The sequence below is a fragment of the Pseudophryne corroboree genome, chromosome 11 (assembly GCF_028390025.1).
Source record: "Pseudophryne corroboree isolate aPseCor3 chromosome 11, aPseCor3.hap2, whole genome shotgun sequence".
NCBI classification, from domain to species: Eukaryota; Metazoa; Chordata; class Amphibia; order Anura; family Myobatrachidae; genus Pseudophryne; species Pseudophryne corroboree.
Window position 1 is genome coordinate 262,637,434 of NC_086454.1, and position 17,928 is coordinate 262,655,361.

Below are 17,928 nucleotides of genomic sequence, written 5' to 3' on the forward strand. Positions count from 1 at the left end.
TATAAACCTTCTACTCATGTCTCTGAACCAACATAAAGTCTTTTGTTTTATTTTCTTGATCTAATAGTCCATTATACCGCTAATTCAGTGTTTGCTGTTTTAAAGGCACCAACATCTATTTTTTTTACAGATTATTGGAAGAATTAGGCAAGTGTTTTGTAATTGTCCTTTTTTTTATTGAATGCCTAATTTTGTACTTATGCTCCAACTACAGAATTGCTCTTAGAATAAGATGCATCCGGACTTGTCACCCCACCTACATACTGACGAGTGCAACGTGCTCATTAACTTGCTGAAGAAGTGCCACAATGAGGTAGGTTTGTCATAGTGTGTTGGCCTGAAAGCCTTACTACCACGTACTCAATAATTATTACTAACCTGCTCCCCCGAACTGGGGTCCCAGGAGCTACTCCATCCGGCCAATTTCACAGGGTCCCTCTGAATTTTCTTCCTGACGTTTTATGATGCTTAGCGGGTGGAGGTGTGGTGTGAGCTGGAGGACCAATCACGGGTTGCTCATACGCTATCATTTTGAAATGACAAATAGGACAAATGTATCTTATGGTTGAAAATCATTTAAATTCATTACAGCAGCGCAAAGGGTCGTGTTCTGCACAATTTAAAAAAATAAACACTAGCTGTAACTGCTTTTCCGGGAGTATTGTAGTGAATCCAGAAGAGGGATGTGAAAGACCAGAGAACTCTTTTTCAAACTGGCCGTGGGCCTGTGATGAATCATTGTTGTCCTATAGGTTTTTCTTTATACAAGGTGTTTTTTTTTATAGAGCATTACTTCTTGCATTTACATCTGTATGCATTAATTCTCGGAAGTGTGTCAAATATCAATGTGTGAACAGTAGCCCTTTCCGGTTGTACAGCCTTATTAAATATGTGTGGACTTCCCAAATGAGTGTTAACACTTTGGTTATTTGATGTATTATTTATCTGAGAAATATATGGTTCTATCTAGAACGACACTGGGCATTGCTTTATAGATTGGCACAATAGATAGATTCCGGGCCTGATTCATAGATTTAGGCAAATGCATTTGCAGCTGTGAATTTGTCTGCAGCGGGTGTGCGAAAATATGCAAATGTTGCAGCCACCTGGACTGGTATTGAGACTCCCACTGGCGGCTGTGCAAATCCCAGTGGCTTCGTACAAAGAAGCAGCATCTGTTGCAGATCAGTAGATTATCGAAGTTCTGTGTAGCCCTATCATATTGCAACGTGATTGTATGAAGTAAGGCACTGGAGCCATTATTATTATTATTATTATTATTATTATTATTATTCTCCTTTATTTATATTGCGCCACATGGGACCCGCAGCGCCAAATTACAGAGTAAACAAACAAGCAAAACATGAAGATAGTGACTTACAAGTCAATACAATATAGGACAGGTAGAGGGCCTTTCGGCTAAGATCAAGTGTAGTATCTGCTAGAGGGAAACACAGGGTGGAGTACCTGTTCTTGCACTAGGAGCGTGAGAGGTTCCTAGATGTGGAATGGAGAAACACCTTGTTGAGTACCATGCCAGGGTGTGGCAAGGCCCCTGGTCGAGAGTGGAGAAAAACTGGGCTTAGTATCCCTACTTCGTATGGGTATATGGGACCCTTACGTTGGACAGGGAACGGCCTGGTTTAGTATCTACTCTTGTACTGGGGGTAGACCCTGGCATAGAGTAGGCATGAAGCTTGGTCTGGCTGATAGACTGGGAGCGGCTCGAAGCTCGAGGTGACACGTGCCCCTGGGGTGACCTAGGGGTGCCTTAATTTGAACTGGTGCGGGCGCCTTTGCACTTTGATTGCACGAGCACTGTCACTCCCCAACTTCTGTAGCACTTTTTCCTTTGCCCTGGCCTTTTGGCTAGGGCAAGGACAATTTTTTATTAACACCCCCCCCCCCCCCCCCCCCTGGGGCTTATTTATTTATGCACAGCACTTATTTTTGTTTCGTAAGTCACGTTCACGGTTTTTTGTTGGGGTTTATGTGAGACCCTTACGGGCCACCCTCTCCCCTAGTTGCTGAGGTCCTCTCCTTTTGGGGAGGGCCAGACGCTGTTTTCGGTCCCCAGGGGGAAGCTTCGGCCAACCCTGGGGACACACGAGGGTCCCTCTGCGCCTTGGCAAGGAGGGACCCACAGACCCTTTTCCCCTCAGTAGGCCTTTGGGCTCTGAGGGGTTGGGGAGTAACGGGGCCCTTCTCCTTTTGGAGAGGGTCCAAGGTCCTATGCTCCCAGCACGTTTGGCACAGACACTGGGTGATGAAGCACCGCACCTCGGGCTTCAAGTAAAAAAAAATAAAAAATAGGACAGGTAGAGGGTATATAAACATTGCTGCGTCAGTAAACAGCACTGAAATAAGTATCAGGGTGGCAGAAAACAGAGGGATGCCATCAAAGGGAGTATTGAAAAGAAGACCGGTTAAGTAAGAGACGTAAAGGGAAGAGGGCCCTGCTCGTGAGAGCTTACATTCTAAAGCAGCTGCAACTTCAGACACGCTCCCAAAACATGCCTGCATTCCTGCTGCCACTCCCCGTTATCTCCCCCCAAGTTCTCCCTGACTGTAAATCACTTTGCAAATAAATCCTCTTTGCGACCACCATTGCAAGACCATGCGCAATGTGAATTAGACACATGCAGACTCACAATCGCTTAACTGCAAAAAAATTGGGTTTGTGTACATCTTTAAGTCATGCCCTCGGTACTTAGGCCAAAATGTATTAAGCCTTAAAAAGTGATAAAGTGCCAGCCAATCAGCTTCCTAACTGCCGTGTAACAGGCTGTGTTTGGAAAATTACAGTTAGGAGATGGTTGGCTGGTACTTTTTCACTCTCTATCCATCTCCACTATATCCCTTTTTAAGGCTTAATTCATTTGGGCCCTTGTAACTGGCATTGACTTTAATTTTGTTTAACTTTAATGCACCGTACACAGAATCAAACTGGTTGCTATGGGCAATGCCAGCTATAGTGTTTTGTGGTCTCTGGAATAATTATTTTCTAACTGTGTAATGCCTTTAAAAATTGTTGACACATGTATTTATTTGTTTGAGTGCATATGCATATACAGTTTCTTTGTTGTAAAACCTTGTAATGAAAGCATTTTCTTTTTCCTTGCAGAACAAATTACTGAAATATTTTGGGCAATGCAATGACTTTGACCGAGAAATGCGGAAGTGCTTAAAGAAAGAGGTGAGACCGTCCTCTCTGTCTTTCCTTAATTATAACCGGGTTTCTGCAGCGGGGTACACTGGTATTCCACAGGGCATAACATCGGTGTGTAGAGCTGGATCTTCATCCGAGGCACCAACAGGCTAAAAGCTTTGACTGTTCCCAGGATGCATAGCACCGCCTCCAGGCACTGGAGCTTAGTTTGTAAGTTGGTTCCTGCAGTGCAGGCAGCTGACAGGGAGGGCTGCGCTAGGCAGCCCTGAAAAGAGCTTTTAAGAAGATAGAAGACTTCAAGGGCTGCAGCACAGGCACTTAAAAGTGCTATATGTCATACTGACATATCGTGCTGCGGCTCCCTCACCTCCCCCAGCGACGCTGTATACTCCCGCGCCCTGGTTGCTGGGTACTTACAGCGGAGGGCTCCGGTTTTCTTCAGGGCACACACACTTGCCGCTGCTCTCCAGGATCGTGTGGCCGCATCATAGGGAGGAGGTAAGAGGGTCCCCCAGGCGGGACCTGCTGAAAACCGCGATCCGGCGCGGTCTCTAGGAGACGGGCCGTGCGCGCTGGCGTGGACACTGTGGCCATACAGGGACCTCACTAGACCACCAGGGCAAGGGGAACAGGTCGGATTCCCTAAAAATACATTTTAATAGGCCCCGCAGTACCCGGTGGTGAAGTTCAGCAAGGGGATAAGGCTCTAAACCTGTAACCCCTCCCACAGCCCCAGGCGCCATTTACTGCAAATGTTCCCGCCCTGGAGCTGCATCTCTCCCTCACTCCCTGTCAGCGTTTAGGCGCCATTACACACATGCTGAGCTGATTCTGGGACTGCTGGGCAATGTCTCCTCTGTAAAGCCACCTGCATCATCACTGCTGTCATTTTACAGGACACTTAAGTATTCTACATGTCCTTTAGACAGTGTTAGTTAAGAACAAGTGCATAACTTCAGGGATATTTAGTACAAGTACACTGTGATATACATCCAGTCTTTACTGTGCATTGTTATATCTATATACCTACATAGCTTTACTTGGCAGTACAGTTAATTAATATTGCTAGTCCTGTGCAGTTTTATTGTTTGTAATAATTTTTGCATTGTACATGTGACTGTGTGTGCCTATAGCTGTTGTGTGATCTCTATTCTGTGTATCTCACACATATTGCTATCCCTATAGTCTGTACCCTGAAGGGGGGGCTAAGTGCATCAGGCTTCTCATATAATATAGTGTCTCACAGGATATACTACTTTTGGTATTTTTCTCTGTGTTTTACAGTCACCACATACCTCTTAAATCCTCAGTTTGTGCTCTGCTTTGCAGTCACACTATATAGCGTTTTTTTTGCCAGGTAATTTGTCTGCTTATATTGTACTTTCTCTAACGTCCTAGAGGATGCTGGGGACTCCGTAAGGACCATGGGGATAGACGGGCTCCGCAGGAGACATGGGCACTTTAAGAAAGACTTTAGTTCTGGGTGTGCACTGGCTCCTCCCTCTATGCCCCTCCTCCAGACCTCAGTTTGATACTGTGCCCAGTGGAGACTGGGTGCTTTTCAGGAGCTCTCCTGAGCTTTCTGACAGAAAGTATTTTGTTAGGTTTTATATTTTCAGGGAGCACTGCTGGCAACAGACTCCCTGCATCGAGGGACTGAGGGGAGAGAAGCAGCCCTACTCTCTGAGTTGCAAGGTCCTGCTTTTTAGGCTACTGGACACCATTAGCTCCAGAGGGATTGGTACGCAGGATCTCACCCTCGCCGTCCGTCCCAGAGCCGCGCCGCCGTCCCCCTCGCAGAGCCGGAAGATAGAAGCCGGGTGAGTATGAGAAGAAAAGAAGACTTCAGAGGCGGCAGAAGACTTCATGATCTTCACTGAGGTAACGCACAGCACTGCATACCTTCATGTTCCCATTTATCCACCCCATCAGGCGTACCTCAGAATTACGGTACAGTATTGTCATTACCAATTTCAGGGTAATTGGCGGAAATGATGGTGCTCCTACGCAAGCAAGGAGTCACAATTATCCCATACTTGGACGATCTCCTAATAAGGGCGAGATCAAAAGAGCAGTTGTTGAACAGCGTGTCACTTTCGCTGAAGGTGTCACAGCAACTCGGCTGGATTCTCAATATCCCGAAGTCACAGTTGGTTCCTATGACTCGTCTTCCCTTCTTGGGTATGATTCTGAATACGGACCAGAAATGGGTTTATCTTCCGATAGAGAAGGCCCAGGAACTAATGACTCTGGTAAAACACCTATTACAGCCAAAACAGGTGTCAGTGCATCACTGCACTCGGGTCCTGGGAAAGATGGTGGCATCTTACAGGGCCATTCCCTTCGGCAGGTTCCATGCGAGGACTTTCCAATGGGATCTACGGAACAAGTGGTCCGGATCACATCTACAGATGCATCAGTTAATCACCCTGTCCCCTAGGGCCAGGGTGTCTCTCCTATGGTGGCGGCAGAGTGCTCACCTTCTGCAGGGTTGCAGGTTCGCCATCCAGGACTGGATTCTGGTAGCCACGGACGCGAGCCTCCGAGGTGGGGGAGCAGTCACACAGGGAAGAAACTTCCAAGGTCTTTGGGTCAAGTTAAAAAACTTGTATTCAAATCAACATCCTGGAGCTGAGGGCCATATAAAACGCCCTTCGGCAAGCGGAAACATTGGTTCGCGACCTACCGGTTCTGATCCAGTCAGACAACATCACCGCAGTGGCTCGTGTAAACCGCCAAGGCGGCAAAAAGAGCAGAGTGGAAATGGCAGAAGCCACCAGGCTTCTCCGCTGGGCGGAAAATCATGTAAGCGCATTTTCAGCAGTTCATTCCGGGAGTGGACAACTGAGAAGCAGACTTCCTCAACAAACACGACCTGCATCCAAGAGAAGACTTCTTTAGGAAGCCTTCACACAGATTGCAAGTCAGTGGGAACTGCCACAGATAGACATGATGGCGTCCCGCCTCAACAAGAAGCTACAGAGGTATTGCACCAGGTCAAGAGACCCTCAGGCAGTAGCTGTAGATGCCCTAGTGACACCGTGGGTGTTCCAGTCGGTCTATGTATTTCCCCCTCTTCCTCTCATACCCAAGGTGTTGAGAATGGTAGGAGGGAGAGGAATGAGAACAATCCTCATTGTTCCGGATTGGCCACGAAGGACCTGGTATCCGGATCTGCAGGAAATGCTCACAGAAGATCCGTGGCCTCTTCCTCTAAGACAGGACCGGTTGCAACAGGGGCCATGTCTATTCCAAGACTTACCGCGGCTGCGTTGGACGGCATGGCGGTTGAACACCGGATCCTAGCGGATAAGGGTATTCCGGATGAGGTCATTCCTACGCTAATAAAGGCTAGGAAGGACATGACATCTAAACATTATCACCGTATATGGCGAAAATATGTTTCTTGGTGTGAGGCCAGGAATAGTCCTATGGAAGAATTCCATCTAGGCCGTTTCCTTCACTTCCTGTAAACTGGAGTGAATTTCGGCCTAAAATTAGGATCTATTAAGGTTCAGATTTCGACCTTATCCATTTTCTTTCAAAAGGAATTGGCCTCTCTCCCTGAAGTACAAACTTTTGTGAAGGGAGTACTGCATATTCAGCCTCCTTTTGTACCTCCGGTGACGCCTTGGGACCTTAACGTGGTGTTAAGTTTCATTAAGTCACACTGGTTTGAACCACTTAAAACGGTGGAGTTGAAAAATCTCACTTGGAAGGTGGTCATGTTATTAGCCTTGGCTTCGGCTAGGCGAGTGTCGGAATTAGCGGCTTTATCACATAAAAGCCCCTATCTGGTTTTCAATATGGATAGAGCGGAATTGCGGACCCGTCCTAAATTCCTGCCAAAAGTGGTTTCATCCTTTCATATGAACTATTGTGGTGCCTGTGGCTACGCGTGACTTGGAGGATCCAGAGTCCCTTGATGTGGTCAGGGCTTTGAAAATTTACGTGGCCGGATCGGCTACAGTCAGAAAAACAGAAGCACTGTGTGTCATGTATGCAACCAACAAGATTGGTGCCCCTGCTTCAAAGTAGACTATTGCTCGCTGGATCTGTAACACGATTCAGCAGGCGCATTCTACGGCGGGATTGCCGTTACCTAAATCCATTCCACTAGGAAGGTGGGCTCTTCTTGGGCGGCTGCCAGAGGGGTCTCGGCGCTACAGCTGTGCCGAGCTACTACTTGGTCGGGTTCAAACTCCTTTGCAAAGTTCTATAAGTTTGATACCCTGGCTGAGGAGGACCTCCTGTTTGCTCAATCGGTGCTGCAGAGTCATCCGCACTCTCCCGCCCGTTTGGGAGCTTTGGTATAATCCCCATGGTCCTTACGGAGTCCCCAGCATCCGTTTAGGACGTAAGAGAAAATAAGATTTTAAACCTACCGGTAAATCTTTTTCTCGTAGTCCGTAGAGGATGCTGGGCGCCCGTCCCAAGTGCGGACTACTTCTGCAAGACTTGTATATAGTTATTGCTTAAATAAGGGTTATGTTATAGTCTCATCGGTCTTGGACTGATGCTATGTCGTTTTCATACTGTTAACTGGATAGTATATCACAAGTTATATGGTGTGATTGGTGTGGCTGGTATGAATCTTGCCCTTGGATTAACAAAAATCCTTTCCTCGTACTGTCCGTCTCCTCTGGGCACAGTTTCTCTAACTGAGGTCTGGAGGAGGGGCATAGAGGGAGGAGCCAGTGCACACCAGATCTAAAGTCTTTCTTAAAGTGCCCATGTCTCCTGCGGAGCCCGTGTAAATGGACTTCAAAGTACTTTTCTGCATGCTATCTGCAGGATCCCTGAGGGTAGCTGTATCTTGGTATGCAGTGGTAGATCCATGGCTGATCCTGTACGATGCAATGCTGATGCCACGGATTACCCGGAGGAAAACATAGCAGCTGAGGGTCCAGGTACTGGGGGTTCTATACCCCACAGTCAGTCTGCAGCAACGGGGACAAATCAAGACCCACCTTGGGCTGCTTTCTCTAATTTACTGACTACGCTAGTAACTAGACTTGCGCCCCCTGTGGGACCTCCTGTGCCATTACAGCCACATATTGTCCCTGCAGTTAATCCGCCATGGGCAGATACACTGTCTTCAGTTACAGCAATTAAATCAGACTCTGGCTAAGCAAAATCCTGACCCTCACCCGCCTAAGACCAAGGGGTCATCTAAACGGGCCATTACTTCCTCACAATCCACACATGTTTCGAATACTTCATCCGATGAAGATTGCACATATACTGACCCCTCAGACACTGATGCAGATGCTTCTGATGGGGAATCTCTGACACAAGTGGATGTTCCTGACCTCTTAGAGGCTATCAGGCTGATTATTCAAATTGATGATGACGAAGAGCCTCCAGCTACCTCTAAGAAACAAGATAAGTTTAAACGTCAGAAGCTTACTAAATTAGTTTTACCCCATTTTGACCACTTGGTTCACATACGTCAGGAATCCTGCGAATATCCAGGAAAGAAATTTTCCCTGTCTAAAAAGATGCTAGCTCGTTATCCCCTCGCTGCAGAGTTAAGTAAAAATTGGGAAACATCACCGCCAGTGGACTCACAAGTCGCGCGTCTGGTGGTGTCCTCTGATCTGCCTCTCACTACAGTCACCTCGCTGAAGGAACCGACTGATAAGCTTGTGGAGGGTTGCTTGAAGTCCATTTACACTCTTGCAGGAGCTGTGCATAGGCCCACTATTGCGGCCTCTTGGGCTGCAAAAGCTATTGAAGCCTGGGTTCAGGAAGTTGAAGCGGAGCTACAGTCTGATTTTCCTGATAATGCCAGACAGTGTCTTTCATATATCATTCCAGCCTCTTATTATATTCTGGAGGCGGCATCTGATGCCGGTGTTCTGGTGGCCAAAGCGTCTACTACGTCTATTCTGGCTCCCCGGATTCTCTGGTTGCGGTCCTGGTCTGTAGATTTGGACTCTAAAAAAACCTTGGAGGTGATCCCCTTTAAGGTAAACATCCTTTTTGGGGAAGATCTCAACGAGATTGTTGCTGACTTAGCATCCGCTAAGACTGCCTGTCTGCCTAGTACTAATCCTTCGGCTCCAAAGGCTAAAGGTACTTCCTTTCATCCTCCAAGTAAAGCAAAGGGTCAGGCGTACCTGAAACAGGCTCGCACTTCCAAATCCACTAAGGCCAAACCTAAACGTTCCTGGGCTGCCCGTCAGCCTGCTTCCAAAACAAACAAGCCCGCTGCATGACTGGGCGGGCCTACCCCTGAGGGCCCCCAGGGTGGGAGGCCGACTTCTGCGGTTTACTCAGGTATAGTTACAGTCCACTTCAGACGCCTGGGTAAAGGAAGTCGTCGCTCACGGATACGCCATCTCTTTCAAGAAACGTCCCCCTCGCCAGTTTTGCTCAACAAACATCCCTTCGGATCCGGTAAAAGCGAAAACTCTACATTTGGTGGTACAATCCCTCCTGGACACAAGGGTGATAGTGCTGGTGCCTCTGGCTCAGAGAGGCAGGGGGTAACTATTCGTCGTTGTTCCTAGTTCCGAAACCGAATGGGTCCTCCCGGCCCATTCTCAACCTCAAGTCTTTGAACAAATTTGTGAAGGTTTCCAAATTCCGTATGGAAACTGTTCGCTCTATTGTTCTTGCCTTGGAGCCCATGGACTATATGGTATCTCTGGACATACAGGATCCTTACCTGCATATACCTATTGTCATGTCGCATCAGCAATACCTGCGGTTTGCTATTGGCAACCTACATTTTCAATTCCAGGTCTAAAATTCCTAAAATTTGTGCCCCCCCCCCCCTCTCTTTTTTACCCTTTCTGTAGTGCAGGACTGCAGGGGAGAGCCAGGGAGCGATCCTTCCAGCGGAGCTGTGAGGGAAAATGGCGCCAGTGTGCTGAGGGAGATGGCTCCGCCCCTTTTTCGGCGGGCTTTCTCCCGCTTTTTGTGTTATTCTGGCAGGGGTAATTTACACCTATATAGCCTCTGGGGCTATATATGGTGTCAGTTTTGCCAGCCAAGGTGTTAATATTGCTGCTCAGGGCGCCCCCCCCCCCCCCCCAGCGCCCTGCACCCATCAGTGACCGAAGTGTGTGGTGTGCATGAGGAGCAATGGCGCACAGCTGCAGTGCTGTGCGCTACCTTGGAGAAGACAGAAGTCTTCAGCCGCCGATTTTCCGGACCTTCTTGCTTCTGGCTCTGTAAGGGGGACGGCGGCGCGGCTCCAGGAACGGACGACGAGGTCGGGTCCTGTGTGCGATCCCTCTGGAGCTAATGATGTCCAGTAGCCTAAGAAGCCCAAGCTACCACCACTTAGGTAGGTTCGCTTCTTCTCCCCTTAGTCCCTCGCTGCAGTGAGCCTGTTGCCAGCAGGTCTCACTGTAAAATAAAAAACCTAAACTACACTTTCTTTCTAGGAGCTCAGGAGAGCCCCTAGTGTGCATCCAGCTCGGCCGGGCACAGAAATCTAACTGAGGCTTGGAGGAGGGTCATAGGGGGAGGAGCCAGTGCACACCAGATAGACCTAAATCTATCTTTAGATGTGCCCAGTCTCCTGCGGAGCCGTCTATTCCCCATGGTCCTTACGGAGTCCCCAGCATCCACTACGGACTACGAGAAATAGAATTACCGGTGAGTAAATTCTTATTTTTCAATTCCAGGCCTTACCTTTTGGTCTGACCACGGCTCCGAGACTCTTCACCAAGGTCATGGCGGTCATGACTGCTCTGCTCTGCTGTCAGGATCCTGCCGTATCTGGATAACTTATTCATCCTGGCGAACTCTCCAGAGGTTCTCCTCCGTCATCTGGAACTGACGGTCCAATTCCTGCAAGCACACGGGTTGCTCATCAACTGGAAGAAATCCTCACTGGTCCCTGCTCAGAGCATGGTGCACCTGGGGGCATTATTGGACACTCACAACCAACGGTTGTTCTTGTCTCCAGAGAAAGTCCTGAAACTTCGGGACAAGATAAGATGTTTCCTATCTCGCCCACGTGTGTCTATATACTCTGTGATACAAGTACTAGGCCTTGTGGTGTCGGCTTTCGACATGGTGGCGTATGCTCAATTTCATTCCCGCCCTCTGCAGAGGTTAATCCTTTCCAAATAGGAAGGCCTGCCTCACCGGATCAGGACTCACGTGATCTCCTTGACTCCGGTAGTTCGCCTATCACTGACCTGGTGGCTATAGGACCAGCAATTGAGCAGGGGTCGTCCCTTCTGGATCTCCAACTGGGTCCTTCTGACGACAGATGCCAGTCTGCGGGGTTGGGGCGCGGTGTTCGAGCAGCACTCTCTTCAGGGTCGGTGGACCATGGAGGAATCTCTCCTCCCGATAAACATTCTGGAGTTGCGAGCAGTGTGAATGCTTTGAAACTGGCCCTGCCTCTGGTACAGAACAGGCCTGTTTAAGTACAGTCGGACAACGCCACCACGGTGGCGTACATAAATAATCAAGGCAGGAATCGAAGCCGCATGGCAATGATGGAAGTGTCAAAGATTCTTCTTTGGGCAGAATGCCATCTGCCAGCCATATCGGCAGTGTTCATTCCGGGGGTCCTCAACTGGGAAGCAGACTTCTTCAGTCGTCAGTACGTACACGCCGAAGAGTGGAGCCTTCATCCAGAAGTCTTTCAACTTCTAGTGGACAAGTGGGACCTACCAGATGTGGACCTGATGGCGTCTCGAAACAATCACAAGGTTCCGGTCTTCGGAGCAAGGACAAGGGATCCTCAAGCAGCGTTCATGGACGTGCTAACAATTCCATGGAACTTTCGGCTGCCGTATGTTTTCCCTCCGGTGTCACTCCTGCCCAGGGTAATAAAGAAGTTCAAGCAAAAAGGAGGAATACTCCTTCTAATCGTTTCGGTGTGGCCCAGACGGCATTGGTTCTCAGACCTACAGGGTCTCTCGATAGAGCGTCTTCTTCTACTTCCGCATTGCCCAGACCTCCTCGTTCAGGGCCCTTGTGTCTAACAGGATCTGGCCCGACTTTGACGGCATGGCTCTTGACGCTTCAGTTCTGAGGGCCAAAAGCTTTTCTGAGGCGGTCATTCAAACTATGTTGAAGGCCAGTAAACCAGCTTCTGCTCGGATTTATTATAGGGTCTGGAATTCTTACTTCACCTGGTGTATGGCTAAGAATTATGATGCATACAAGTTCAGTACTGCCAAACTCTTGGCTTTCCTGCAACAGGGCCTGGACTTTGGCCTTCGTCTGGCCTCCCTCAAGGTTCATATTTCTGCCTTGTCGATATGCTTTCAGAGAAAAATTGTGACTCTGCCTGATGTGCATACATTCACTCAGGGTGTTTTACGGATTCAACCTCCCTATGTTCCCCCTGTGGCTCCTTGGGATTTGTCTGTTGTCCTTACAAAAGTCTCCGTTTGAATCTCTTGAGTCTGTGCACCTTAAGTGGCTTACTCTTAAGGTCTTGTTTATGCTGGCTATTGCCTCTGCTAGACGGGTTTCCGACTTGGGTGCCTTGTTCTGTCGGTCACCCTTTCTGATATTTCACCGTGACCGGGCGGTTTTTAGAACTCGCCCTGGTTATCTGCCTAAGGTGGTGTTATCTTTCCACCTTAACCAAGAGATTGTGGTTCCGGCCTTTACCTCTCCTGGTTTATCCTCCAAAGAACGGTCTTTGGATGTTGTACGGGCTCTCAGTATTTATGTAAAGAGAACAGCTTTACTTAGGAGATCTGATTCTCTCTTTGTTCTTTTTGGTTTTCACAAACGTGGCTGGCCTGCTAAAAAGCAAACCTTGGCCAGATGGATTAGAATGGTGATTGCACATGCTTATGTACAGGCTGGTCTTCCAGCTCCTGCTACCATCAAAGCCCATTCTGATCGGTCTGTTGGACCTTCTTGGGCGGCCTGCCGTGGTGCGACCCTTTGATCAATTGTGCAAGGCGGCTACGTGGTCCTCAGTGAACACGTTCATAAGGTTCTATGCCTTTGATACTTTCGCCTCCCAGGATGCCTCCTTTGGACGCCGGGTTCTTGTGCCCGCTACAGTGCGTCCCCTGCCATGAGGAACTGCTTTAAGACATCCCCGATGTAATTCCCTGTGGAATCACATTGTACCCCGCTGCAGAAAAGGAGATTTATGGTAAGAACTTACCTTTGTTAAATCTCTTTCTGCGAGGTATGCTGGATTCCACAGGGCGCCCACCCTGACGCACTTAGCTTCTTTGGGTTTGTATGGCATTAGCCGCTGGTACCTGTCGTGAAAATTTAGTTGTATGTGGCTACTAACTGTTGTCGTCTCTTTTACCTGCTACTGCATTGGACTGGTTAACAAAACTGAGCTCCACTGCCTGGATGCGGGGATATAGAGGAGGCAGCGCTATGCATCCTGGGAACAGTCAAAGCTTTTAGCCTGTTGGTGCCTCGGATCAAGATCCAACTCTACACCCCAATGTTAATCCCTGTGGAATCCAGTGTATCTCGCAGAAAGAGATTTAACAAATTTAAGTTCTTACCATAAATCTCCTTTTCTTTACCACTTACTAGTTAATATTGTTTTCCAAAAGTCGTTCAGAAACTCACTTTTCTATTACGTCCTTGAGGATTTTGGGGACACCAGAAGAACCATGGGATATAGACGGATCCGCAGGAGACATGGGCACTTTAAGACTTTCAAAGGGGGCGTGACCTGGCTCCTCCCTCTATATTCCTCCCCAGACTCTGTTTAGAAAATGTGCCCTGCGAGATGGAGGCACTCGGGGGAGCTCTTGGAGTTTCTCTGAAAAGACTTAATGTTAGTTTTTTTATTTTGGGGAGATCTGCTGGCTACAGACTCCCTGCTTCGTGGGAAAGAGGGGAGAGCAGTCTAGACCCACTTCTAATGAGTTTCAGGGCTCTGCTGCTGCTGACAGGATGCCTTCAGCTCCTGAGGGGAGATGAAGTCCGGGCTCTCCTGGATGCTCGCTCCCACAGCTTGCCATCCCCCCTCTTCAAGCCAGAAGTCAGAAGACAGGTGAGTATGTGAGGAAAAGACATGTTCTCTTCAACAAAGACGGCATATAGAGGTACCGCGCAGCATGATTTGCTCAGTGCGCGCCAGGCTCCCGGACTGTACACACCGCTGGGTACAGTGCCCTGGCACTGCCCGCAAACCCCCGCCAGGATTAACTTGTAAAAATAAGCGGAAGGAAGCGCGCCATGTTGGGGGCGGGGCTTCTTCCTCCAGGCTCACTCGGCGCCATTTCCTCCTCCAAGCAGCAGCGCTGGTCCTTCCTCACAGCAGACAAGTACCAGGGGCTATAAAAACAAGGGGGGGGGGCAGATTATTTCTATACAGATATATAGCGCTGCAGCTCTGTGACACTTGAGGGTGTTTTCAGACCTGCACTTTGGCGCTGGGGTGTGAGCTGGCTCCTTTCCTTTTGTTCCCTCACAGGCTTTTTTTTGGGTGCTGTTAGGGAGACAACATGTCTGAGGCAGAATTTTCCTCTCAAGGGGATAATTTATTGGGGACACCAAATGTCTTGGGGGTCCTGTCGGCACCGTCGACGGCTGATTGGTTAACTGCTTTAAATGCTAATGTTACACTGTTAAATCAAAAGTTTACTGAATCTGACTCAACTGCAGATTTGGAAGAAATCAGTAGATGATGCTTTATTTCAAGGGTCACTGAAACGTAGTGTTGACCAATTAGATGACACAGATACCGACACGGACTCTGATACCGGTGCCGATTATGCTGATTCTAGGTTAGATCCTAAATTGGCTAAGAGTATTCAATATATGATTGTGGCTGTCAAAGACATATTACGTATTGACGAGGACCCCTTTACACCAGAAATGAGGGTCCTTATTTACAAAGAAAAGAGACGCTCGGTTTCTTTTCCTCCTTGTTTTAAACTAAATGACCTTTTTGATGGCATTTGGAATACACCTGGGCAAGTATTTACTAAAAATCCGAGTTTGTCCGATTTGTCCCAATCCGGGAATTCACTAAGCACAAATCTCGGCAGTGTTTGGACTATTCGTAATGGTTTGAATGACAACGTTCAGAAATACGAATGAATAGACCATCGGTCAAACGCGGCTGTTATTTCATAGAATACGGGAATTCACTATTCATTCGTATTTGGGTGTTAGTCTCTGAGGGCTCAAGTGCGGGTCTATTTTTTTCCGAATCGTTAAAAAAAGCAGCAAAAAAATAGACCTGCTTTTTCCAGTCGAGTTTGGATTACCATGCACGGATCAGTGAGATCTGTGCATGGTTATCTATGGGAAAGGGTGTGTTTAGTGTAAAAACAGAAAAAAAAATTGCGTGGGGTCCCCCCTCTTAAGCATAAGCAGCCTCGGGCTCTTTGAGCCGGTCCTGGTTGACAAAATATGGGGGGGAAAATGACAGGGGTTTCCCCATATTTCATCAACCAGCACCGGGCTCTGCGCCTGGTCCTGGTTCCAAAAATACGGGGGACAAAAAAGCGTAGGGGTCCCCCGTATTTTTAAAACCAGCACCGGGCTCCACTAGCCAGGTACATAATGCCACAGCCGGGGGACACTTTTATAGTGGTCCCTGCGGCCCTGGCATTACATACCCAACTAGTCACCCCTGGCCGGGGTACCCTGGAGGAGTGGGAACCCCTTAAATCAAGGGGTCCCCCCCTCCAGCCACCCAAGGGCCAGGGGTGAAGCCCGAGGCTGCCCCCCCCCCCCCCATCCATGGGCTGCGGATGGGGGGCTGATAGCCAAGTGTAAAATAAAAGAATATTGTTTTTTGCACAAGAACTACTAGTCCCTGCAAGCCTCCCCCGCAAGCTGGTACTTGGAGAACCACAAGTACCAGCATGCGGGGGTTAAACGGGCCCGCTGGTACCTATAGTTCTTCTGCAAAAAAAATACCCAAATAAAAACAATACACACACACCTTGAAAGTACAACTTTATTACATACATTCCGACACACACAAACTTACCTATGTTCACATGCCGACTCGGCCCACGTCTCGACGGCGATTCCGGGGTACCTGAAAATAAAATTATACTCACCTAAATCCTGTGTGTCGTGTCCTTTTGTAATAATCCACGTACTTGGCAAAACAAAAAAACGGAAACCCGACCACGCACTGAAAGGGGTCCCATGTTTACACATGGGCCCCTTTCCCCGACTGCCAGGACCCCCCCTGACTCCTGTCAAAGAGGGTCCCTTCAGCCAATCAGGGAGCGCCACGTCGTGGCACTCTCCTGATTCGCTGTGTGCTCCTCTAGTGTCTGTGAGGCAGCACACGGCAGAGATACAATGCAGCGCCTATGCGCTCCATTGTATCCAATGGTGGGAACTTTGCGGTCAGCGGTTGACCGAAAGTAACCTCACCGCTGACCGCAAAGTTCCCACCATTGGATACAATGGAGCGCATAGGCGCTACATTGTATCTCTGCCGTGTGCTGCCTCACAGACACTAGAGGAGCACACAGCCAATCAGGAGAGTGCCACGACATGGCGCTCCCTGATTGGCTGAAGGGACCCTCTTTGACAGGAGTCAGGGGGGGTCCTGGCAGTCGGGGAAAGGGGTCCCATGTGTAAACATGGGACCCCTTTCAGTGCGTGGTCGGGTTTCCGTTTTTTTGTTTTGCCAAGTACGTGGATTATTACAAAAGGACACGACACACAGGATTTAGGTGAGTATAATTTTATTTTCAGGTACCCTGGAATCGCCGTCGAGACGTGGGCCGAGTCGGCATGTGAACATAGGTAAGTATGTGTGTGTCGGAATGTATGTAATAAAGTTGTACTTTCAAGGTGTGTGTGTCCTGTTTTTATTTGGGTATTTTTTTTGCAGAAGAACTATCGGTACCAGCGGGCCCGTTTAACCCCCGCATGCTGGTACTTGTGGTTCTCCAAGTACCAGCTTGCGGGGGAGGCTTGCAGGGACTTGTAGTTCTTGTGCAAAAAACAATATTCTTTTATTTTACACTTGGCTATCAGCCCCCCATCCGCAGCCCATGGATGGGGGGGGGACAGCCTTGGGCTTCACCCCTGGCCCTTGGGTGGCTGGAGGGGGGGGGGGGGACCCCTTGATTTAAGGGGTTCCCACTCCTCCAGGGTACCCCGGCCAGGGGTGACTAGTTAGTGATTTAATGCCAGGGCCGCAGGGACCTATATAAAAGTGTCCCCCGGCTGTGGCATTATCTCTCTGACTAGTGGAGCCCGGTGCTGGTTCAAAAAATACGGGGAACCCCTACGCTTTTTGTCCCCTGTATTTTTTGCACCAGGACCAGGCGCAGAGCCCGGTGCTGGTTGATCAAATATGGGGGAACCCCTGTCAATTTTTTCCCCATATTTTTTCAACCAGGACCGGCTCAAAGAGCCCGAGGCTGGTTATGCTTAGGAGGGGGGACCCCACGCAATTTTTTCCAGATTCTTAAACACTTTAAAAACCTTTTTCTCTAACGTCCTAGTGGATGCTGGGGACTCCGTAAGGACCATGGGGAATAGACGGGCTCCGCAGGAGACAGTGCACTTTAAGAAAGAATTTGGATTCTGGTGTGTTCTGGCTCCTCCCTCTATGTCCCTCCTCCAGACCTCAGTTTGAATCTGTGCCCGGACGAGCTGGGTGCTACTTAGTGAGCTCTCCTGAGCTTGCTATAAGAAAGTATTTTGTTAGGTTTTTTATTTTCAGGGAGATCTGCTGGCAACAGACTCCCTGCATCGTGGGACTGAGGGGAGAGAAGCAGCCCTACTCTCTGAAGATAGGTCCTGCTTCTTAGGCTACTGGACACCATTAGCTCCAGAGGGATCGTACACAGGATCTCACCCTT

At 48.8% G+C, this 17,928-nt stretch overlaps 1 protein-coding gene and 1 long non-coding RNA gene across 3 annotated transcripts in view; one reads left to right on the forward strand and one right to left on the reverse strand.

Annotated features, from left to right (window-relative positions):
- Window positions 1-17,928, forward strand: part of CMC2 (C-X9-C motif containing 2) — a 49,807-nt gene that overhangs the window by 21,266 nt on the left and 10,613 nt on the right. For both annotated transcript variants that reach the window (XM_063945370.1, XM_063945369.1), the window contains 2 exons: window positions 215-313; window positions 3,125-3,196. In XM_063945370.1, coding sequence (XP_063801440.1) covers window positions 233-313; window positions 3,125-3,196 — 153 coding nt within the window. In that variant the 5' untranslated portion in view covers window positions 215-232. The remainder of the gene's footprint in view (window positions 1-214; window positions 314-3,124; window positions 3,197-17,928) is intronic.
- LOC134969423 (uncharacterized) overlaps window positions 377-17,928 on the reverse strand; it is a 123,264-nt gene continuing 105,712 nt past the window's right edge. The window contains exon 3 of the long non-coding RNA XR_010189476.1: window positions 377-523. This is a non-coding gene — a long non-coding RNA (uncharacterized LOC134969423). The remainder of the gene's footprint in view (window positions 524-17,928) is intronic.